Here is a 25,508-nt window from a genome sequence, read left to right as displayed (position 1 = left end):
CCTCAAACAGAGGAGATTGAGAGGGGACATGATCAAAACATTCAAGGTACTGAAAGGGATAGACTTAGTAGATAACGGCAAGTTGTTCACCCTCTCCAAGGTAGGGAGAATGAGGGGGCACTCTAAAATTGAAAGGGGATAGATTCCGTACGAACGAAAGGAAGTTCTTCACCCTCCAGGGACTCAAGACAAAGTTAGACAAGTTCCTGCTGAACAAGGACGTATGCTGGTAGGGCTTGTCTCAGTTAGGGCGCTGGTCTTTGACCAGAGGGCCGCCGCGTGAGCGTACTGCTGGGCATGATGGACCACTGATCTGACGCAGCAGCGGCAATTCTTATGTTCATATGTTCTTATGTTAACGGTGATATTGATAGCCCTGGATAAGATATCTGTACAAAAAGCATTGAAAATTTCCACTGTCAGAATAACTGTCTCTGCCCTGACTCCGCTCCCAGACTAGATAGTTTCTGAGGTGGTTTGTAAGATATTCAGTGTCACTATCTGGTCACTAAATATTCCATCTCGGCAGGCTTTATATAGGTAGCCAGGGTTGCAACTTGCAATCTTGCAATCAAGTGCAATCTTAAAATATGGCCGAACTTCTTCATCCTCATTGGAAGCTCCCTGGGATAAAGGATTCATTTTATCCAGAACACATTACTCGTCTCCCATCTCTCTTGCATCTTGGACAGGGAATAAGAGTCCAGTTACGTCCAGCGAATCCCCAGTTCTACATTATGGGCAGGCGAAGCAATGTCCCACAATTACTCTCATTTCTTGCGATCTTATGGATCGAGACCCTATCTCAGGCATGTCAAACATGTGACCCACAGGGAGGTTCGGTGCAGTCTATGTTGTAGTATCTAATGCACATTCTAAATTTAACAACTGGTTAATTAGGTAATGCAAATTTGGCTTCTAAGTACAGTCAAACCTTGGATAGGGAGTAACGTGGTGTGCGAGCGTTTTGCAAGACGAGCAAAACATTTTATTAAATTTGAACTCGATAAACGAGTGTTGCCTTGCAGTACGGGCACATATATGCGTGTCATGTCAAGTACGCACAATATACGCGCATCGCATCACATCGCTGAGCGCGGCTGAACGCAAACTTGGGTAAAACCATTAAGTCGGGATGCACTTGTTGCGTAGGCCGATACCTTTTGACAATCTCACACACTTTGTGGCTGTTGACCGTATATGGTAAAGGGCACGCAAGCGGGGTTCCCCTCCTGAGATTGAGTTGGAGCACGCACAACATACGCACATCTCGCGCTGAGCGCGGCTGAACGTAGAATGTAATAAAAGCATCGCAGCCAATTCACCCGCAGTTCAAGCGCGCTGTACAGGTGCGCATATCTTTCGTACTGTATTTTGGGTTGTGGAACGAATCGTCTGAGTTTCCATTATTTCCTATGGGGAAATTTGCTTTGATGTACGAGTGCTTTGGATTACAAGCATGCTTCTGGAACGAATTATGCTCACAAACCCAAGGTTTGACTGCAATTGTAATGCAGAGAATCAGGAAAACAAATGTCTCCATGTGGCCTATCAATGAATGCATTATTCATAAGTTTGACATACTTGCACCAACCTCCTGTTTTACTAAGGTGCGCTAACCGATTAGCATGCAATAATCACTAACGCGCCCATAGACTAACATGCACGCGTTAGCGTTTAGCGCTTGCTAAATCGATTAGCCCACCGTAGCAAAACAGGGCCTAAGTGGAACAAATTTAAAAAAAACCTGATATTCCCTTTTCTGAAGCTGACTCTGCTTCACTGACCGTTGCAAACTGGATGTCTATATAGTTCACTGTTGATGACAAGAGTCAACAGGCAGAGCAATGACAGGTGGTAAGTCAGAATTAAATTGAAAGTATGTGCGCTAATAGGTAGGAGAAGATAAGATAATTCCTTCCAGACCAGCTAAATCTCAGCTGTTCTCTGGTATGGCCCTGGGGCTTAGTAATAGAAGTCAGATTGATCCGAGACTACTGGCACTTAAAGGAAGTTAATAGGCTTTTAGAGGGTCAGTGTACAAATGGGTTCAATGATATTGCAAGTGGTTTAACATGCTTAAAAAGCTCTGTTTGTGTGCATGCTAAGTAACATGCATTATTGCATAAAATAACCGGTGATATTTGAAATGTGAAATGTATGCTAATAAGCTGAGATTTACAAAACACCCCTCCCCCTCCTACTGTGGCCCGGAACGCTAAATGTTCAGACGCGTTGGAGCTAAATGTTGTATGAGCGTTGGAGCAGCGGAGGAGCATTTTAGCGCTCTGGGCCGTGGTGGAAACCTCTACCACAGCTTCGTAAAAGGAGGGTAATTAAAATAGTTCAATTCTTACTAAAACAGTGAAAAAGTACATCATCAAAATTCTTCACATATGCAGTAATACAAAGCATGTATAGTGTTCCCCCGCGGTTCGTGGACTCAATTATTCGCGGTCTGCTCCGACCGCCTCTTCCTGTAGTAAAGTCAGGCTATACCAATCAGGAGTTGCATGTCAAAGCAGCTCCTGATTGGTATAGCCCAACTTTACTACAGGAAGAGGCGGTCAGAGCAGACCGTGAGTGATTTTCTTCACCCGCCGGCGCTCCAGCTGCTCTCTCCTGCAAAAAACTGCATTCGCGGGAGTTCCTGTATATTCAAACTTCACTGCCTCTTTTCTTTGCATCTTATTAACACTGGCTGTTACTATGTGCATAATGTGCAACTCCTCTTACTTACCTACAAATGTACTCACTCAGCTGCCCCTCACTATCTCTATTCACTTACCTCCCCCTATGATCCTCCCCCCCCCCCCCGTGAGCTCCTTTCTGTGCCCTTCTCTTCAGCTGCCAACTCCAGAATCCGTCCCTTCTTCCTTGCTACGCCGTATGCTTGGAACAAGCTGCCCAAATCTCTACAGCAGGCTCTGTCTCCGGCAGTGTTCAAGGCCCCTTTACAAGCCCACCTTTTCGAGAGTGCTTTCGACTCCTAACTCCTCTCACCTTCAGTTCTGCATCCCTAACCCTCAGTCATGTCTGTCTGTCCAAGTTAGATTTTAAGCTCTTCCAAGCAGGGACCGTCTAGAAATGTAAAAATATACAGTGCTGCATACGCCTTTCATCGCTATATAAGTGATTAGTAGTAGTAGTAGTAGTAATTGTGAGAAAACCACTTATTTCATGCCTATTTTGTAAAGGCAGCCAAGGTCTGTATCCTTCTCATTCTATAACTTGGTGCCGATTAAGCATATGATTCAGTAAATGGCACCCAAATATAGCACCGAAAAAAATGAGTGCTAAGTGTTCTTCTATAATTGGTGCTCTGAGTTGGGCACCATTTATAGAACAGTGCTTAGTGCCCAGTTTTGGGTGCAAGGATTTATACTAGTTTAAGAATCCCTCTATTCCCATTGGTTACCAGTTTCTCATAGAAGAACTTACAAAATTCTTCTCTTAGCCTTTAAGATCAAGACTTCTCATCAACCATCTAATCCCACCTACTCCATCCAGGGCCCTCAGGTCCACTAAACAGAATCTACTAACAGTCCCTTCGATTAAGGATATCTACTATACTAGAAATACGATTTTCTCTGTTGCCGCGCCTTCCCTTTGGAATGCAATGCCACCAAACCTTTGATCTGAAAATTTAAGACATTCCTTTTCAAAGAAGCTTATCAAAACACCAACTGAATCCCCAAACAAATATGTGAAAATAAAAATGCTTCCTTTCCTTCTATTTTACCCTTCCCCTCTCCCCTCATTTTATTTTTTATTTACATAACGTAACTTATAAATCTTCCCCTTTCCTCTCTTCCCTTTTGTTTCACATCCTTCGTAATCAAGTCTTTGCCCTGACCTCCTCTCCCCTACTTTCATAAAGATTTTATTTTTTTATATATTTAGGGCTCCTTTTATCAAGCCGCGCTAGCGGGGTTAACGCGCTAACCCCCGTGCTGGCCTAAAAACTACCGCCTGCTCAAGAGGAGACGGTAGCGGCTAGCACAGCCGGCGGTTTAACGGCGCTATTACGCACATTAAACCGCTAGCAAGGATTGATAAAGGGAGCCTTTAGATTCAATTTTTATTTAAAAAAATTTTATTTTCTATTTTTTATCTTCTTAATATTGTAAACCGACCAGATACATGTGATGGTCGGTATATCAAAATACTAATAAACTTGAAACTAGAGTGGTGGGTTACATGATTGTATTGCTAGAAAGGGCCACAAGGCCCTATATCTTAAACTAAATTGTATAAATTTTGATAGATGTACCCTCTGGGATTTTTCTATTGGTGAAAACTTATACTAGAACAGCACATCGATTAATCGCGATTAATTGCAATTAAAATTTTTAATTGCATAAAGCATCCCCCCTCACTTTTCCTTCCATACTCGTACAGTGGCAAATATAGACAGCAAAAATAAATTCTCAGAACCAACATGTTTTAATTACTAAAATAAATTCTTGTTCTTACCTTTGTTGCTTGGTGATTTTTGTTTTTCTAATCATTTTGTTCCATAGTAGATTTTGAGACGAAAGCAGAAAAATAGAAAATATTGAATGTTAAGTTAATGCCAAAGATGGATGCAAGTTTGATCCAAACAGACCGGGGATTTAAAATTACAGTCCACTTGAGGGGGCAATATTTTCAAAATAGAACAAAACACAAAAAAACCCTCTCATCAATACTGGGCAAGTTTCTCAAGTAATACCTTCATATAACATTTAAAGGTTTTAAAATATTTAAATGTGCTCATAAGCTCTTCAGCAAGGCACCACAGCAGCGGTACAATGTCGCTGGAAAGGTGCTTGAATTTTAATCATAACACATTGGATGGAGCAAGGATTCTTGCTTCTACTGGAGTGGCAAATGTTATGGCTCTACAAAAGTTGTTTAACAGTAGACCATTTATCTGAAAAGGTCTGTTCAAGGCTCCAACACAGACTGTGTTTCGCTACGCTACATTAGGAAGCCAGAAAGATAAGCTTTTTATATTGATTTTATTTGCAGTGTGCAGTGCCTGAATCCTTTGGTCTAACCTTCTGAAGACCTTCTGAACCATGAAGACTAACTAATACCGTATGAAACATTTCAGTCCTCTGAAGCAACCCACTCTACTCTGTAACACCTCTGGACATGTCCAGAAATCCTCTTCTGTAATCCGCCTTGAAACCGCAAGGTAATGGCGGAATAAAAATCACTAATGTAATGTAATATCCCTTTCATGCATGAAATAGTAAGCAAAAGTTCAAGTTCAAGTTTTTTTCAAGTTCAAGTTTACCTTTATTTGATGAATCGCTTATCACAATATCTAAGCGATGTACAGTTAAAAACCATCAGAGTGTGGTAATACATTTAGTTTTCAAAATTCACTTAAGAGACAGACATACATTTAATTTACAAAAATCACTTAAGAGACCGACAGAGGTTGACGAACAAGAAGGGGTGGGAAAGAAGTTACAATTTTATTATCTGTTAGAGTTTGACATCAAAGGGTAAAACACATTGGGTAGTAATGGGATAAGATGAAAAAAGAAGAATACAGGAACCTAAAATGACTATGTTTTATAAGTCAAATGCGTCCTGAAATAAATATGTTTTTAAAATTTTCTTAAACGCAACAAAGTCTGTTTCGTTTTTGATAAAATTAGGAAGGGAGTTCCACAGTGTGGGTGCTTTCATAGAGAACATGTCATTGCGTCTTGTGCCTATGATTCTTAGTGAAGGAACTGAAAGCAAATTTAATGAAGAGGATCTTAAAGAACGAGAAGATTTGTGTGGAACTATCATTTTTGCAATATATTGGGGTTCCTTAAAGCTCAATGTTTTGTAAACCAAAAATAATATTTTAAAGGTAATTCGATGGGTTATGGGGAGCCAGTGTGATTTAATTAATAAGGGGGTAACATGATCAAATTTCTTTGCATTGTAAATTAATTTGACTGCAGTATTTTGGATGATTTGGAGACGTCTATTTTCTTTTTGAGTTATGTTAATTAGGAGAGCATTACAATAATCTAGTTTAGAGATAATAAGAGAGTGAACTAAAATATTGAGTGATTTAGCATCCAAAAAAGTAGAAATTGAACGTAAGAGCCGTAATCTGAAAAAGCAGGATTTAACTATTGCGCTGATATGGTCGTGGAAAGATAAATCAACATCAATTATTACACCGAGGATTTTCAGTTTAGATACCGATTCTAAAGGAGTGTTATCAAGTATGAATGGTATTGTTTGAATTATGTCTCCTTTCCAAGTGAAAAGCATGGTTTTTGTTTTTTGGGTATTTAAAGCCAGTTTGTTATTGTTTAACCAGGTTTTCATTTTTTCTAATTTGTCAGTGATGATTTTTATTTCTTCTATGTTTTCTGGGTTGAAAGGGTGCAGTAGTTGAATGTCATCAGCGTATGAGAAAGTTGTAAATCCTAGTGACTGTGACATGGTGATAAATGGGGATAAAAAAATGTTAAACAGAAGAGGGGATAATATTGATCCTTGTGGAACTCCAGAAGATAAAGAGAAGTTTTCAGAATAGGACTCATTAAATTTAACTCTCGAGATTCGGTTCGATAGAAAGGATGATAACCACTGTAAGACTTGGCCATCTATCCCTAATGATTGCAGTCGATTAAGAAGAATTTCATGATCAATGGTATCGAAAGCTGCGGATAGATCTAGAGAAAAGAGTGCTACAGATTTATGATGGTCGAGAAAGTAATGAATATTTGTAACAAGACCAATCATAGAATATTCAGTGCTGTGATATTTTTGAAAACCTGTTTGGTTGGGATGTAATGCGTTAGAGGATTCGATGAATTCAGAAAGCTGTTCAAAAACCAGTTTTTCAGTTAGTTTCATTAGGAATGGTAGGTTTGAAATGGGGCGATAGTTAGATGAGTCATCTGGACTGGATTTGAAGTTTTTTAAGATTGGTATAACAATAGAGGATTTCCAAGTGGTAGGAACAGTAGAAGAAGAAAAACTTTTTTGTATGAGTGATAGCATAAATGGACCAAAATAAGAGAAATATTTCTTTAGATAGAACGGTGGAATAAGTTCCGTAGGAGAACCTTTTAAGTTGATTGACTTAAGATGTCTTTCAATGTCGTTCATTGTTGGAATTCTGAAATTTATACATTTGGCAAATCCAAGGTATTCTCTCAAAGAAGCCAATGACACGTAATTGGGGTCAATAATTCAGGTCAACAGTTTCAAGTTCATGTGTGTATATTAAGAAAGAAAAGAATTTATTTGAGCCAGGGTATTCATGTATGCCATCTGAGATGGCCCACATAATCCGATCTTCAATATGGCTAGCACATGAAAGCATTTCTCTGGATAATGATGTTGTCTAAGTGACAGCTGTGCCCTTGGGCCCAAATTCTGCATCCCGCGCCAAAAGTTAGGTGGCTAACTTAATTACATTAATCAGCTTTAATTGGTGGAGCAATTGGCCATTTAAAACTGATTACAAACTCATTTTTTTAAAAAAGTAGGCACCAGAATCGCACCTACGGCATGGCGCCTAGCGGCGCTTAAGATCATAGTAGGCATGTTTAGGGACGGAGATGACCTTAGGTGCCGCTATGCACAATTCTTCCCAAAACTTAGGCACTGGAAATGTAGGCCTTTATAGCCCTTACTGCATTACTGACAACTAAGTTTTTTTTCGTAGGCGCCAGTGGACACAATTCTGTTAATGGCACCTAAGTGTGGTTGACCCGCGGTAATTAAATTGCCTAATACCAGAAAAACACACATCTAAGAACTGGAATAGAGAAGATTAATAAGAGAGAAAGGGAAGAAATAAGAAAACAGTGTAAAGAGAAAAGACAATTTTTCCATTCCTGCTGCATTTATTATTTATTTAAAAAGTTTACATACCGCATATATGCTAGGCGGTTCACATAAGAAACATACATAAAAATAATTAAAAAATAAATGGCTTGATATTTTGCCAGATAAGTGTCAAATGACTAATAGACATTAGCAAATTGGAAGACTGGGCGTCCAAGTGGCAGATGAAATTTAATGTGGACAAATGCAAAGTGATACACATTGGGAAGAATAACCTGCATCACAGTTACCGGATGCTAGGGTCCACCTTGGGGGTTAGCGCCCAAGAAAAGGATCTGGATATCATCGAAGATAATATGATAAAACCTTCTGCCCAATGTGCGGCAACAGCCAAAAAAGCAAAGAGGATGCTGGGAATTATTAAAAAAGAGATGGTTAACAAAACTAAGAATGTCATAATACTCCTGTATCGCTCGATGGTATGACCTCATTTAGAGTATTGCGTTCAATTCTGGTCTCCCTATCTCAAGAAAGATATAGTGGCACTAGAAAAGGTTCAAAGATGAGCAACCAAGATGGTAAAGGGGATGGAACTCCTCTCGTATGAGGAAAGACTAAAATGGTTAGGGCTATTCAGCTTGGAAAAGAGACGGCTGAGGGGAGATAGGATTGAAGTCTACCAAATCCTGAGTGGAGTAGAATGGGTACAAGTGCATCGGTTTTTCACTCCGCCAAAAATTACAAAGACTAGGGGACACTCAATGAAGTTACAGGGACATACGCTTAAAACCAATAGGAGGAAACTTTTTTTCACTCAGAGAATAGTTAAGCTCTGTAACACGTTGCCAGAGGATGTGGTAAGAGCGGATAGCGTAGCTGGTTTTAAGAAAGGTTTGGACAAGTTCCTGGAGGAAAAGTCCATAGTTTGTTATTGAGAAAGACATGGGGGAAGCCACTGCTTGCCCTGTATTGGTAGCATGGAATATTGCTACACCTTGGGTTTTGGCCAGGTACTAATGACCTGGATTGGCCACCATTACAACGGGATACTGAGCTTGATGGACCATTGGTCTGACCCAGTAAGGCTATTCTTGTGTTCTTATGTTCTTATGAGGTAAATTAGTTATGTTTAGATTAAATTGAAAGCAGCATTATTGGTGCAATTGTTTTAGTATGTGCTTATATACTTAAAAAGTATTTTCTTGTTTGTAAATGTCCACATAGCCCTCTTTAGTTTTTATCTTATTTGCATTTTTGTTTGTTATAATTATATGGAAATGACTTTATTTCATGTTTTGAGACTATTGTAAATAAAGATTTAAAATGTAATAAACTGCCTAATATAACCTCCTTTTACAAAACCGTACTGCGGTGCCATCCATGGCGTTAACAGCTCCGACGCTTGTAGGAATTCTATGAGCGTCAGAGCTGTTGCCACCATGGCCGGCACTAAAAACCACGCTACGGTTTTGTAAAAGGGGGGAGGGGGATAATATGGTGGTCTCCTTGTGAATAGTGGTGTACATGGAAGAAGCCTTTTTTTGTTGTTGTTCCTTCTTTTTCCTTGCTTTTCTTGTTTGTTTGGGGGTTTTTACATTTTGTTTCTGCATTGTTCTGTAGCTCACATTAAACTATGATAGCTTACATAAAGCCAAACTACTACTACTATTAATTATTTCTATAGCGCTACCAGACGCAAGCAGCGCTGCAGAGAGTCACAAAGAAGAAAACAGTCTCTGCCCCAAAGAGTTACAAGCTGAGAAAGAATCGGGAATAAGACCTGCATGAAAATGTAGGCAGAGACCCCCTCAGACCCCAAAATAGTTATACTTCTAAGAGAGACATTGTGCTTTATGAATTCAAGCCTCTGGACAATCATATTTCTCCCTGTCAGCAGGAGACAATATGCTCTATGAGAGATTCACCTTTGCTCTAGAAACTGGCAGAGATCTGCTGACTGTGACATCATTGGATAAACTCAAGCAACAGTATAGGATAAAATGTCCTACCAAAGAATTATCAGAACTATTGACAGAAGTACAATCAAGCTCAGGACAGAGGAGGCCTGCTCTCAGAAATTATTGAATATTGAAGTATTAGGAAAATATTGAAGTGTTAGGAAAATTGAAAGGTCAGTTTTGACACTAGGTGACATCGTGTTTCAATATGGCTCCATGATAAGTGCATAGACCATATAGCCAATAGAAATGATGCATGTGACAAACCAATGGAAAGTGAGTATGTAATCTGTAACTAGGTGGTACCCTAGGCTACTGAACTAAAGTATATAAGTGGCATTCCAGATGGCATAAGGGGGGAACAGATCCATGAACAGAAGCTTTGTATGTTTGTTATCCTTTTAGCCCAATGTGCTGTACTTTGTTGTTTCATGTGAGCTGACTGGATATGCAGTCAAGGGAGGTTTGCTGTCTGCCTGGAGCCAGGGTCCGAGATGTCACCGCCTGTCTTGATAGGCTTCTGAAGCCCCAAGATCACTTCCCCATGGTCCTCATCCACATTGGCATAAACGACACTGCTAAGAACACCCCGGAGAACATAACCAGAGACTTTGGAGCCCTGGGTGAGAGGCTGAAGCAGACAGGAGCGCAGGTGGTCTTCTCCTCAATCCTCCCAGTTAGAGGCAAAGGAAGTGCCAGGGATGAGCGTATACTGAGGACTAACGAGTGGCTTCAAGGATGGTGCCGGGAAATGAACTTTGGATTCCTGAACCATGGAGAGGTGTTGCAAGGACTTCAGGGTCACCAGCCAATCTGGTGAATAGGATATTTAGCGATAGATATCAGCAGATAGCTAATTATGTGCTATTTGACCGGCACTGGAGGCTTCCCTTTACCGCATATCCGATGATGTCACTTCCTCTTTTTTGGTGGGACCTCGGTAGAGGGAAGCTTCCAGAGCTAGCAGCAGGTTGCCATTAACTGGAATTAGCGTCACAGAGGTAGTGGACAGGAATGCTGGATTGGGGACAATGGGTAGTGTGTGAAAGATGCTGGCTTGGGGGGTGACATGGATAAGAAAATGAGAGATGCTGGCTAAGGGGGGGGGAGACAGTGGTGAGAGAGATGCTAGCTGGGGGTACAAGGGTAAGAGAGATACTGGTTGGGGTGAGAGAGATATTGCCTGGGGGGCAGGAGTGAAAGAGATCTGGCTTTGTTTTCTCTAGTATAATTTAATGAAAATGCTGAATTGTACACTGAAATTCTGCTGATAATTAGAAAAAATATTGTTTAAATGTTGTCAAATAAATTTGCAGAATTTGCAAATTTTGTGCGCAGAATTTGGATATTGTCATTTGTTGTTTAGATTGGTGGTTTTTCTCATGCATAACTTGTGTGCACAACAGAAGAGTGGGACTTGGGTGTGATTGCATGTGATGATCTTAAGGTGACCAAACAGGTTGAAAAGGTGATGGCAAAAGCTAGAAGGATACTGGGGTGCATAAGAGGTTTGGCCATTAGGAAAAAGGAAGTATTGATGTCCTTTTATAAGACTCTCTGGTGGGACCTCATTTAGAATATTGTGTACAATTCTGGAGATCGCACCTCCAAAAAGATTATAAAAAGGATGGTGTTGGTCCAAAGGAAGGCTAATAAAATGGTACATGGTCTTCGTCATAAGGTGTATGGGGACAGACTTAAAGATCACAATATGTATACTTTAGAGGAAAGGTGGGAGAGGGGAGATATAATAGAGACGTTTAAATACCTACATGGCATAAATGTACATGAGTTGAGTCTCTTTCATTTGAAAGGAAATTCTGGAATGAGAGAGCATAGGATGAAGTTAAGAGCTGATAGGATGAGGAGTAATCTAAGGAAATACTCCCGGAACAGTCTCCCGGAAGAGGTGCTGGAGATAGAGACCATGTCTGAATTCAAGAAAGCGTGGGATCTCTTCGAGAGAGGAAGAGATAATGGTTACTGTGGATGGGCAAAATAGATGGGCCATTTGGCCTTTATCTGCTATTATGTTCATACAGTGTGAACTTTTTATTAGCATTATGCTAGTTTTAGGGCTCTTTTTACAAAGGTGCGTTAGGGCCTTAACGCACAGAATAGCGCGCACTAAAATGCCGTGCACACTAGCCGCTACCACCTCCTCTTGAGCAGGCAGTAGTTTTTCGGGTAGAACGCGCGTGCGCTAAAATCACTAGCGCACCTTTGTAAAAGGAACCCTTAGTGAATATATCTGGAAGAATAGGATAGGATGTGTATATTATAATATGTTTGAATATGTTTTCTACTGTAATCTACTTAGGTAATAAGCAGGGAAGAAATTTTTTAAATAAATACATGTTTCTATTAGGAGCTAGGCACTCACCAGAGATGGCTAATGGTACAGTAGCCATGCTAAGAGGTCCTATTTTCTGTTAGTTCAGCATATATAATTTTATATACAAACGAGGCTCTTCATGTCTTACCTAACGTCCACAAATTTTTTTCAACATACTTTTGTAAATCAAAGATAAAGTTCTCAAATGTGTCCTGGTTTTCAGGATATCCCTAATGAATATGCATTACCATTCACACTAGGAGTACACTTGAAAATCACTGCTTGCGAGTAAAAACTTTCCACCCAAAAAAAAGTCCACTTTGAAATAAGTCAACTCCTCATTCAAAGTAATATTTTGAAAAATGTTTTCAAAAAAATGATGTTGTGTTTTAAGACCCCCTGGGACCATCATAGCCACATCAATGTCCCATCTGATAGATAGATCCAATATACTTCTCTTTAAAGTGGTGACTGGCGGTCCTTCCATTTCACGGCTTACTTGCCACCTGAACATTAACACCCTATTTGACTCAAGAACTCCCCCCGACTCGAGTTTCGCTGATTTTGGCTTCTTCGGAAGGGGACACACACCGACTGTTCACTCTGCCAAACCAATCGCCCTATACGTCAGACAACACCTATTCGGAACTTAAACCTGTTTTGACTTGGTCTGAGTCAAAACGTATAAGTTCTGACTGGGCAACCTGTTAAAGTTTTTGCTTATACTTGCTGTACGACTAAGGTGCACTAGCGTTTTTAGTGCACACACAAAATTACCGCGCGGTACGCTTCTATAATAACACCAGCTCAATGCTGGCGTTAAGGTCTAGCACACGCGGCAAATTAGCGCGCACTATTCCGCGCGTTAAGGCCCTAATGCACCTTAGTAAAAGGAGCTCTAAGTCTAGGTCGGCCCACCTCCCGCCCTTTCCCCTCCTCTAAAAACGCCCCTTTTCGCTCTAGGCGTTTAGAGGTAGGGTAAAGGCCTAAGCTGGTTTTAGATACATCTAAAACCAGCTTTGATTATTGGTACTTGGATGATCTGGCTTTTTGATCGTCCAAGTACCGATTTAGGCCAATTTTTGAAAGCCCCAAAGCCTCTACTGGCAAATTGGGGAAATCTCTATCTTTCAAAATAACTGAATTATGGAACAATGTTCCTCTATGGTTGAGATATTTAGGCTCTCTTCAAACCAGTCGTAAACATCTAAAAACTTGGTTATTTTCCAAATTGTAAAATTTTTCTTTTCTATTTTATTTACTGTAAACCGAGTCGAGCTTTATTTTTTATAGAAATAACACGGTCTATAAACTTAAGTTTTAGTTTACTTTAGAAAACTATGACTGTGATGAGGGGCTAGCGCAGTCTTTGGTCTGAAGAGCAGGTCAATCCCATTAACTCTGTCATGACTCTTAATACCAATATAAACCTCGTGATACATGAACCCGATGACAAAAGCTTATCCTGTTAAAAGTTACCCACAGCTGCTGCAGCCACCATCACAGCCATTTCCTTCACCAAATAGCTTCTTTACCTCACATCGATAAAAAACAACAACACTGCAAACTGTCCTTAAAGCCTCTCCCACAGCCTTCAATCAACTACTCATGGCCTGCTGCTGATGGAGAGCCCAGTGCGACATCTAACAGATTATCACTTGAGCCAGCAGGTCTGATTTAAACAATACTCAAATAACGTCTGGCTCAGAGTGATGATGTGTTAGAGGCTGCAGTGGGATCTGCATCACCGGTAAGCTGAGGGTAGAAGATTAGGGGTCATAAAAGGGGCTTCATGGGTAGGGTTAGCATATGGCTCCAGAAAAAGGAGGACGGATTGAAACATCCGTGTTTTACTTCCATTGCTTTCAATGGAAGTAAAACCCAGGTGTCTTTATCTGTGCTCCTTGCTTCCATTGCTGGAACGATAGGATTAAGGTAAAGAAGTACATTGTAAAATAGGGAAGAGAGCTGTAGAGGGAAAACACAAAAGGAAGAACATATCTGGGGAAATCTGGACGTCTGGCAACCCTATGGCTCAGGGGTAGGGAACTCCGGTCCTCGAGAGCCGTATTCCAGTCTGGGTTTTTAGGATTTCCCTAATGAATATGCATGAGATCTGCTTTCAATGCATATTCATTGGGGAAATCCTGAAAACCCGACTGGAATATGGCTCTCGAAGACTGGAGTTCCCTACCCCTGCTACGGCTGTTTTGTGTTATGCAGAGTGTGGCACTCCAACCTCCATTCAGCAGCCTGTAAGTCTCAAACTAATAGAGATACAGCTGAAAAATTTTGCACGATATGGGGCTCCTTTTAGAAAGGTGCGCCAGCGGTTTTAGCGCAAGCTGGACGCTACCACCTCCTTTTGAGCAGGCGGTAGTTTTTCAGCTAGCGGGCGCCAATCGTGTGCGTGCGCTGAAAACGCTAGCGCACCTTCGTAAAAGGAGCCCATAGTTTGAGACCCGAGTGAATGTCCACCCAAACTTTTATCCAATTCGGAGAAGTCGAGCTTGGATGATTTTCAAAATTGGTCTACTTGACATGGAATGACTTTAGTCAACTTACGAATCATCATTTTCTGATGATTCTTTATGTCGTCACTTGTTTTCATTTTTTTAAAATAATATTTTATTGAATTTTTAAAAAACTACAGTAGAATAAGCTGCGTACTCTCAAAGCATAGTAGGTCCATTAACGTTAGAACCACTTTTTACTGAATCACATATATTTTAAATTTGAGAAATAAAATGCTGTTGTGCAGGCTTCCACTTTGGATTGGTTAATATTGCACATATTGTATGTTGATAATAGCATGCTAAACATTTTGAATATAGTCTTCTGATAAGTTTCACACTTTGGGCTCCTTTTATGAAGGCGCGTTAGCGGTTTAACGTGCGTAATACCATGCGCTAAACCTCCTGACGCGCTAGCTGCTACCGCCTCCTTTTAAGCAGGCGGTAGTTTTTGGCCAGCGGGGGTTAGCGCATGATGAAAAGTCGCGTGCGTTAACCCCGCTAGCACGCCTTTGTAATAATTCTTTCCCTCTAATTGTGTTTTGTTTTTGCTAGTTTTTGGGGATTTTTTAAATTAAATATGCCTGTTCTTCTCCCATACAGAACAAAAGACCCCAGCTGTGACTGCACCGGTAAAAGGTAAGCGAGATAATATGATATATACGAGCTGGCTATAGTCACGTTTTCAATGGCTTACTATGCTAATTCTGGACTGCGCAGTTCTATTGACAGATAAATCCACCACAGTATTCATATTCCAGTAGTATGGTTTGACCGTTCATGTTTATCATGTACTGTATGTCCACATGATTTATCCAGAATGAGGAAATTATGCACATTTCACAAACTAACTTTAAAAATTCAGAGGTGCCAGGTGCCAATGCAGGAGGGGTGGTGGTTGGGTGCCGGTGCTGGTGTGGGTGGGGGATGACATTTGCACGGGTCCAGGTGGGACAGATGCTGGACCATGCAGAAGGGAGAAGGATTGAGAGAATTGAGAGTTGGACCTGGGGCTGGGGCTGGAGGGAGGGAGGGAGATAGAGAGTTGGACCTGGGAATAAAGGGGGAAGAGAGAATTGGACCTGGGGGTAGGGAGAGGGAGGGAGAGATAGAGATAGTGTTGGACTGAGAAAGAGAGAGAGAGATTGAGCTCCCTCTCTTTCACCCACCAAGGATGCAGCATATGTTCAATGTCTGGTGGGATAGCTGGAGTCCCGTCTGCCAAAGGAATCTACTACCAGAGTTTCCTCTTACCTCCTCAGAAGCAGAGAAGTCATCATCATGCCTCCAACCACAGAGACTTGCACTTCCCAAGCATGAACTGAGCATGCTTGGGAGTGCCAGCATCGGCGTCTGGAGGCACCCTGCTGACTTCCTCAGTCACATACCATCACATGGAGGAAGGTGGAAGCTTTAGAAATGGATCTCTTTGACTGATGGGGCTCTATCCCCACCAGCAAAGGTACGATGCCTAATGTGGGGAGGAGAGAGAAGAAAAGCCTGAACCCTCCCTGTGCCTCTCTATGGACTGCTAGCCATGACCCCACCTTTAATCATGCAATTAACTGTCCTTGAGGGTTGCAGCCTGGTCGGGTTTTCAGGATTTCCCCAGTGAATATGTACGAGATCTAGTGCATACAGTGGAGATGGTGCGTGCAGATGGATCTTGTTCATGTTCTTTGGGGAGGTTCTGGAGGCCCGACTGGGGTGTGGCCCTTGAGGGCCAAGGGAAACTGGGTTCAATTCCCATTGCAGCTCCTTGTGTACCTGGGCAAGTTACTTAACCCTCCCAAGTTAAAAAATAAACTTACCCCCTTTTCTACGAAACTGCGCTAGCAGTTTCTAGTGCGCGAAGCCGCACTGCTCCCGATGCTCATAGGAACTCAGTGAGCATCGGGAGCAGCACGGGCCACTCAGCACGGCTCTCTGTACTCTCTCTGTGTTAAAAACCGCTAGGGCGGTTTTGTAGAAGAGGGGGTTAGATTGTGAGCCCACTAGGGTCAGAGAAAGTACCTCTGTATAATGTGTACGCACTGCATACATCTCGTAGCACTATAGAAATGATTAGTAGTAGTAGTAATCATGATTAAACATTTTAATCAGTGCAAGAGAAAAGAAAGAAGATTCTTGCCTTGGGATGTGTGAAAAACAACGAAGTGAAGGCAAGAAAGATGTCTGGACAACCTGGTAATTTATTACAATCAATTGGCATCAATATTAACAGTCTCTAAAAGGGCCTCTATGCATATCTTAAGAGTATGATCAAGATAGCACGAGTCCGTTGATATAAACGTTCCAAAACTAACATACAAGGCCATGTAAGCGACTGACGTTTATATTTTATGACGTTTATTTATGTTAACACGTACCAGTGTCTCCTGAAGGGTTTGAGGAGGGGAAATGGGGTGTATTGAAGGTTCTGGCAATTAGTCAAAGATAAGATAAGTGGTTCAGGTGGGGGGAAAGGGTGGTGTGACATTTTTAGGGTTCATAAGAGAACAGGGCTTTGGAGTACCTTTCCAACCTCATTAATCTCACTTGCCCTATGTAGAGAAGGAAGGGGAGGGAGTTTGGTTGATGTTACTCTTTTTTTGTATATGCTTGTTCTATTGTTGTATATGATGCATTATTATTTCTACTGTGCACCTTTGGGGTGCGCTGGTGTTGTATTTGCTGTGTTTGCATCAATAAAAACTGTTTGAACCTAACCTACATGCCGAAACTGGGTTCCTAGTCGGGACTTCGTTCCAACAGGACTTTGCTTCAGCGGACTACTGCGACCTTGATCATACTCTTAAGATATGCATAGAGGCCCTTTCAGAGACTGTTTATATTGACGCCAATTGATTGTAATAAATTATCATGTTGTCCAGACATCTTTCTTGCCTTCACTTTGGTGTTGTTTTTTAACATTTTAATCGAAATCCAACCCTACTTTATAGACTTTTTCTCCAGGAGTTTGTTCAAAGATTTTAAAATCCAGCTACATTAATTGCTTTTACCACTGAGGTGTAGAGCTTAACTACCATATATATTGACCCCCCTCCCAATTCTATATATTTTGCCTAAAAAATGAGCACTGACTAACGCGGCACTAAGTGCAATTCTATAGTTAGATGCCTAAACGCCTGTGCCTAAATCAAATGGTGGCGCCTAAGTCAAAAATAGGCACGTAACTTAAAAACACGCCATGATCTGCCCTGACCATGCCCACTTTTAACTATGCGCTTTGGACTTGGTGCGTACCACCGTGCGATAGCCTAACTTTCAAATAATAACTCCAATTAATGCCAATTATGAGGGGTTAATTGCCAATTATCAGTGCAGATTTAGCCTATACATCAATTAAATTAGCCACCTACATTGGCTAGGCGTGCCGATGCAGACACCTAACTGTAGGTAGACTTTATAGAATTTGGAGGTGAGTGAAAAAATATTTTCTCATATTTGTTTTTTTAATAATAATAATAAAAGCTTTATTTATATCCCGTCATACCTTTACAGTTCAAGACGGTGTACAATAAAAGGTGATGTAAGGACAGCAAGGTAACATCAATTAGATTAGGGAAGGGGTAGATAGACAGTTATGAGATGGGGTGGCAAAGGGAAGGAGGAAGTAACGTGTAAGATGAGGTGGTTGTAGCGCAGATTTGGGGGATCAGGTCAATTTGTCGAAAAGGTAGGTAGGTCACTTATTTTTTTTTTTAATAATATTTTATTGAATTTTTAAAATACAGAAATGTATAGATAAACATAACAGAAATACAGTACTACATTGCAGAAACGTACTTAAAGCATAGCAATAATACAATACTACAGTAGAATAAGCTGCGTACTCTCAAAGCATAGTAGAGTCCATTAACGTTAGAACCACTTTTTACTGAATCACATATATTTTAAATTTGAGAAATAAAATGCTGTTGTGCAGGCTTCCACTTTGGATTGGTTAATATTGCACATATTGTATGTTGATAATAGCATGCTAAACATTTTGAATATAGTCTTCTGATAAGTTTCACACTTTGGGCTCCTTTTACGAAGGCGCGTTAGCGGTTTAACGTGCGTAATACCATGCGCTAAACCGCCGGACGCGCTAGCTGCTACCGCCTCCTTTTAAGCAGGCAGTAGTTTTTGGCCAGCGGGGGGTTAGCGCATGATGAAAAGTCGCGTGCGTTAACCCCTCTAGCACGCCTTTGTAAAAGGAGCCCTTTAATTCTTTCCCTCTAATTGTGTTCTGTTTTTGCTTGGGTTTTTTTTTGTTATTTTTAATTAAATATGCCATTGCTTCTCCCCAAAAAGGTAGGTTTTTAATGATTTTCTAAAAGAATGGTATGTTAGAGAGTTCAGGATTATGTCACTTAAGGTGTTGTTCCAGATCCCTGCTTGAAAGGAGAGCGTCCTGTTGAGGAATCTTTTGTGCTACTACATAACTTCATACAGTGTCCCCTAGTCTTTGTGCATTTGTGAACTTTTATCCTGCTTGGAAGCTCAAACCGGCTTGGGGAATCTTCCTGAAGCCTAAGGAAGTGGAAAAAAGGGTTTAATCTTGAGGGATGTTCCTGGTGACAAAAGTGAAAAGCCCAAAGTAACGTAAGCTCCTGCTTTGTCTGCCACAGTTGTCTTCTGGCCTTCCATCTCACTGAGAGAGCCCCTAGGTGCCTAAGGCCCTTCCTTTGCAGTGGCGTAGTAAGGGAGGGGGCAAGGGGGGCGGTCAACCCTGGGGACCATGTTGGTGGGGGCACTGGCATCCCTCTTCCTCTCCATCTCCCCCACCTCTTCCCATTCCTCCCCTCCATGCGCACACCCCCTTCCCCCCATACATTTAGTTGAAGTTGTTCGCAGTGGTCAACCACGTGCTCTTCGCAACCCCCGTCAGTTCTCCGCGCATAGGAATTTATGTCAGAGGGAGAGCAGATGGGGTTGTAAGGAGCACATTGTTGACCGCAGCGAGCAAGAACTTCAACTAGAGGTACAGGAGAAGGGAAGGGGGTGTGTATACGACAGGTGGGATCGGGAGAGGAGTGGGGGGGGGGGCGGTGCATGCATGGCAGGTGGGATCAGGGAAGGAGTGGGGGCGGGGACGAAGGCGGGGGAGAGGTGCCACTCACCCAGCTATGCCACCGCTCCTATGGCCTCTCCCAGTGCATCCCAGAGTGCACCGGGAAGGGGCCTTAGGCTCCTGGACCAATCAGGACCTTATGTCCCTCCCAGTGCATACCAGGGAGCACCAGGAAGGGGAAGGCCAGCCATTTTGGTCAGGCGGGCCTGCCAGCAGGAGGGAGTGGACATCCTTCCTGTCGATTTGTCTATCAAAGGTACAAGGGGGGTTGATGTATGGGCATGAGAGAGGGGTCTCTCCTTGGAAGGGTACTGGGAGGGATTGGTGGGGCAGGGGGAGAGGGAGGGGGAGAGAGAGTAATGGGGAGTCTCCCTGCCGGTTCAGCTAATTGCATCAGGGGAATCCGTGATCAGCTGAGCCAGCAGGACTCCCCGAAGCCACAATTTTGGGGAGTCCTGCCGGCTCAGCTGATCAGGGGTTCTTCTGCCATGATCAGCTGATGGCAGGCTGTGGACTACTGTTAGGATCCCCTGGCAAAAACAGGCACCAGAAATTTAGGCCAGTGTTTTCTGGGCCTATATTTCTTGCACCTATCTTTGCATGAATTGTGCGTAGGTAGGCGCTTTAGGCTGCCTAATGCCACTTCTGGCATTGGCCATGCTTTCTTTGGTATGCAGTGGCCTAAGTGCCCACTTAGGCACAATGCCAGTGTCTTTTATTTAGGTGCCAGAAGGCGCTTCAACCCTGCCGTTTGTTGCCATTTCTAACGGCATTCTTCAATTAACTTAGGCATTTCGAATGTATTCCACAGACAGAGTTATATACATTTCTTTTTCTCGTGTTTTTGTTTCGTTTGTGTTTACTTTTCTATTAAATGGACTTTTGTTTCTCTCATACAGAACCGAAAACCCAGGCTGGACAGGTGAAAAGTGAGTGAGATTCTATCCTACGTGTTGACTATAGTCAGACCATTAGTTACCATGTTGATTCTGGATCGTGTGGTTCTTGTTTTGTAATGTGCTTTTCAAAAGCTAATCCCAACTCAGCACTGTTTATGCACATGATTTCTGCAACATGAGGAGACTATGCATATTTCACAAATTATCTTTAAAAATCCAGTAACCAAATAGGATATTTGCCAATGTTTGTTAAGACACACAACAAATGCTAGAAAACGGAAAAACTCTTAAATCTAATGAACATACACTTGGACACTTTGGGGTTTTGTTGATGGAGGCAGCATTTAATATTGTATGTTTGGAAATTAGGTACAATCGACATCGTAGGTAGTGCTACATTCATGCAACCATTGGTTTTTTTTCTCTCCTTTGCTAACAGCTAGTATTGCCAACTTCTGTTAAATGTATATTTATGGAAACTATGCAGACCATGAAACAACTTTATCCTCAATGCTGTCAGCCACCAGCTGTTTCTTCTCTTGCATTCCTGACATTCTCTCTGCATTTTCAGGGCTGATACAAAGGGTATTAGGTGCCCTTGGCAAGCTTTTAGCCTTGTGCCCCCTCAATTAACTTTCAGGCCCCTAACCCCCCCCCTGAAATTCTGCTAATTAAACATGCATGATGACCCACATACCACCCTCCCAAATTGATCCTCTAAGAACATTTAACTGGATATAGGGAGGCCATTTTAGATTTTGGGGTGGTATGTTGGGGCATTCACACATTTAAATGTCGTAAGCTAGCTGCTCTCAAAGCTGTCCATGGGGGACCCCCCCAGCCAGTTGGTTCTTCAGGATATTCAAAAAGAATATTCACGAGAAAATTTTGCGTGCAATGGAGGCACCACATGCAAATCCTACCGCATGAAAATTCTGGAAAAGTTGTCTGGGGGTCCCCCCAGGACTGCTCTTTGTAAGGCCCTACTAAACAGATAAATTTATCCAGACAACAATTGAACATCCCCGCTCTCCAAACATTTTTGGTTACTCCTCCGGAATGTCCCTGAACTCTTCTAAATCTAAACGGATACATTTTGGATGGACAACTCAAAAAAAATATCTTTTAACTGGTGCACTGAATTATAATATAAACCTCTGGGGTACTAACACCATTGGATACTAACAGCATAACTACTTTTGAGTGCTAACTTCGATGTTACGTGGAAGAATAACATTTACTGCAAGTTATTGAAACCAGGTGTGACTCAGATAGGGGGTTTCTTCTTTCTTAGATACCGTTCCTTAAAATATGTGTTTTCAGAACCGGCTCATTTGACTGCTTTCCTTTCTCTGAAGCGCCTTGAAAATGGAGAAACATCTGCACCCAAGTAATAATTAGCTCTCTTTCAGCAACAGATTATGTGATTTTGTTTGCTTGTTATTTTTAATTTAAATTACTCTTATTCTTAAGTCTTGGATCCCAATTTTGAGGACTAGTGTGTGATTAAGTTAAGATGTGCTTCTCTTTTATAGTTTGGTTTATTTTCAGGATTGAAAGTTGACTACACTTTCTGTACAAGATGATAGGCTTGATAAATAATTGGATAAATAAATTTTTTTAAAAAAACCAAAAACATTTACTGCAAGTATAATAAAAACAGAAACTACAAGAGTTAAGAGTTCTACAGACTAGAGGTCAAATTGCCAAAGTTTCTACAGATCTTAGGGATTATCATCCACAAGAAAATATTTCTCTTTTAGCAGAGTGATTTTCCAACAATGACTAATTCTTTCTGGTCTTTGTGTCTCTGATTCTCATATCTTCATTACCCTTGCCCTCTTTCTCATCTTCTGCACTTTCATGCCCTCTATTGACCCTTTCTCCTTTCTTCTACCCTCTGATGATTTGTAACTCTTATCCCTAATCTATTTTAGGTCTTTTGGGGTTGTAGGGGTTTTTTTTTTTTTTGTAACCTCCACTTCTATTGTAGTCATATTATAAACCGCTTAATACTCACTTACTAATGGTATTTCAAATAATAATAATAATAATAATAACAGCTTATATACCGCAATACCGTGAAGTTCTATGCGGTTCTATGAAGTTCTATGTAATATGGTAAATCTAATCCAATTAACTCTTGTGGAAACAAGTTTTGAATGTCCATGTTCCTTTTAGGGTGAGTGACTGTGTGCCATGATCACTGGCTGTTACGATTTTGTCTATGTGCTATAGCTACTGCCATTGATTTCTGTTGCTGGCAGGAGCCCTGAAATGCTGTACAGCTGTTTTGGGATCATTTTCTGATGTCTCGAAATAGCCATAGCAAGCTAATTTGCATGACCTCTACCATGCGGATGGTGATTTGTCTTTTTGTCATGTGGATCACTATTTTGGCCTGGGATGACATTTACCACTTGCAGTGAAACCTGGTATAAGTATTTTTGTTGGCGTTGCTCTAGGAGGGCATAAAGCGCTGACCTTTGATACAACTTCTTATGCGCATTCCTTAAGATCACTTACCCATGAGGGATAAGTATATTATTGACACACTTGTTAGAACATTTGGCCTTCAGATCAGAATTTCAACTTCGGCTTAATTTGCCAGTCTTGTACTGTGAATATAATCATTTGGCTCCTGGAAACTTGCACTAGTGTAGAAGGGAACCAGATGATAGAGTCCTCATACTTACAAAAGGAGCAAAAGTTTAGGGTGCACATTTGAATAGCTCACATTTTTTGCAATGTATATGGGCAAGTAATTGAATGTATGAGCTGTAGGGGTTCTTCTGGGGCTTTGATAAGGCTTGTGGATACAAATAAGGCCAGCCAAGATCACTTTCAGAACAAAAGGATAAATTTATTTATATCAACAGAAAACATGGCTGGCTTGCCTTGCAGGCTCAAAACAGGATACCAGTGGCGCAGCTACGGATAGGCTTGGGCCCACCCAATCTTGACTCGGGCCCACCCATAACAATTGAGCAATGGCCGTCTTTCTCCCCTCTCTCCCACACCTGAATCTGGCATTTGCCCCCACATACTGGCCCACAGCTCAGCAACTTCCCGTTCTCTCTAAACCTCCCCCTTCCCGAATCTCATCACCTTTGCAGGAAGGAACAGCAACAGGTATTCGCTTCCTGTGCTAACCCCACAGCCTTCCATCTGCCATGCCTTACCCTCATTGATGTCACTTCCTGTTTTCTCTCTGAGGGGATGCAACAGAGGAATGCCTACGGGGTCAGCACAAGTAATGGATGCACATCACCACCGCTGCCATCCAGGAACTGAGGTACACCGGCACTAGGGAGAGGAGAGTTGCTAGGCTGTTGGAAGGGATGGGTGGTGGTAAATGCCTCATCTAAGGGCAGAATGAGAAGGAGCAAGATGTAAGATAAATTATGTGGTGGTGGGGGGGGTTTAATTTGGGAAGACCCATCCAACATAACTATGGGCCCACCCATAATAATAGGTCTAGCTATGCTACTGCTCTGCACTATGGATGGGCAGCCATTTCAGACAAATGTCATTCGCCAATAAGAGTGCATCCGGGGGGAGTTAGTAAAAGACACCCAAAGTTAGACTGTGAATTCTATAATGACCTTTATAGAATACTAGTTTTATGTTTAGAGAATGACACTAGAACAAATTTGTCCCCATCCCCACTGGATCTATCTCCATCCCTGCCTCATCCCTGCAAGCTCTGTCCTCATCTGTATACTTTGGCCCGGATTCTCTATAGGACGGCCCAGGAGAGGCGTCCTATACAGAATCGGCATCTTCCGGTAGAAGGGGTTGGGCACCCTCCTGCCGGCAATCGGACAGGCAGCCGCTATACTTATAGTGGCAGAGAGATCCCTTGCCGCGATAAGTATAGTGACGGCGTCTACTTACAATGTAGACCAGCATTTTGCTGGCCTACATTGTAAGCGTCTCTTCCTCTACTAGGGAGATGCATAGGGCCGCCTAGGTTCGCCTAAGGCCCTTAGGCGAGCTTAGGCGTCTTGTGGGCTTCCCTAGGCTCCCGGAGGCGCCTTCAATATATGCGTCCTGCCTGGGAAGCATTTTTTTTAAAAAATGTGCATCCCAATTGGCTGATTAGACAGCTGTAGGATGCCTACAGCTGCCTAAAATCGGGATGCACTTTGTAGAATCAGGGCCTTTATGTTCGAGGCTTGGGCAGATGAGGACAGAACTTGCAGGGATGGGGCAGGGACAGGGACAGAACTCGGGGGACGGAACAAGGATGATATGTTGGTTTCAAGCAAAGTGACTCTTTCTTGCCCGTGTTTAGTGTAATGGCCCTCAAGTCCCATATAAATGGCCATACATATGGGCTATATTTAAAGGACTTTTCCATATTATCTGTATGAGTCAAATGGTGACAAAGTACATGAACAAATACACCAGCAGCAAAAGATGGAAATGGCATCAGTCAATAAAAGTGACACCATGTGAAATGACAATCAAAATGGAGAGGGAGTCAAAGTACAGACCAAGGGGCCTTCAAGTTCCAAGCAATCAGAGAAAATTTATTGAAGGACTCAACAAGGTCCAGTGTCTGCCTGCATCAAAGGTTGTTCAATGCAATCCACACAAAGATTTTAGCCATGTTGGGTCCTTCAATAAATTTGATTTTTCATTGCCTGGAACTTGAAGGCTCCTTGTACTTCTTTGTACTTCCTGTTACCATGTGAAATTTATTTAAAAATTTATATACTGCTTTAAACCATAGCAGTGTACAAGCAACATACAAATTAGAAACATCTAACACATCATGTATTATTACAAAGAGATCCTATAAATAAAACAACCTCATGATTCACATAAACGCAGACACAAACAAATATGTTTTCAATAATTTCTTTAAAACATCTCTAGGCTTACATAGACGTAATTGCCCATTCAAGGCATTCTAGAATTTTACACTAGCAACAGAGA

General features: G+C 41.8%; 1 protein-coding gene across 3 annotated transcripts in view; it reads left to right on the top strand.

Moving 5' to 3' along the window:
* Positions 1-25,508, top strand: part of MYBPC1 (myosin binding protein C1) — a 216,669-nt gene that overhangs the window by 55,698 nt on the left and 135,463 nt on the right. For all 3 annotated transcript variants that reach the window (XM_033952331.1, XM_033952330.1, XM_033952329.1), the window contains exons 4-5: positions 15,210-15,245; positions 20,565-20,594. In XM_033952331.1, coding sequence (XP_033808222.1) covers positions 15,210-15,245; positions 20,565-20,594 — 66 coding nt within the window. The remainder of the gene's footprint in view (positions 1-15,209; positions 15,246-20,564; positions 20,595-25,508) is intronic.

Source organism: Geotrypetes seraphini, chromosome 7, assembly GCF_902459505.1.
Source record: "Geotrypetes seraphini chromosome 7, aGeoSer1.1, whole genome shotgun sequence".
Classification (NCBI taxonomy): Eukaryota; Metazoa; Chordata; class Amphibia; order Gymnophiona; family Dermophiidae; genus Geotrypetes; species Geotrypetes seraphini.
Note: the sequence above shows the minus strand (reverse complement) of the source record. Positions and strands in the feature narration are given on the sequence as shown.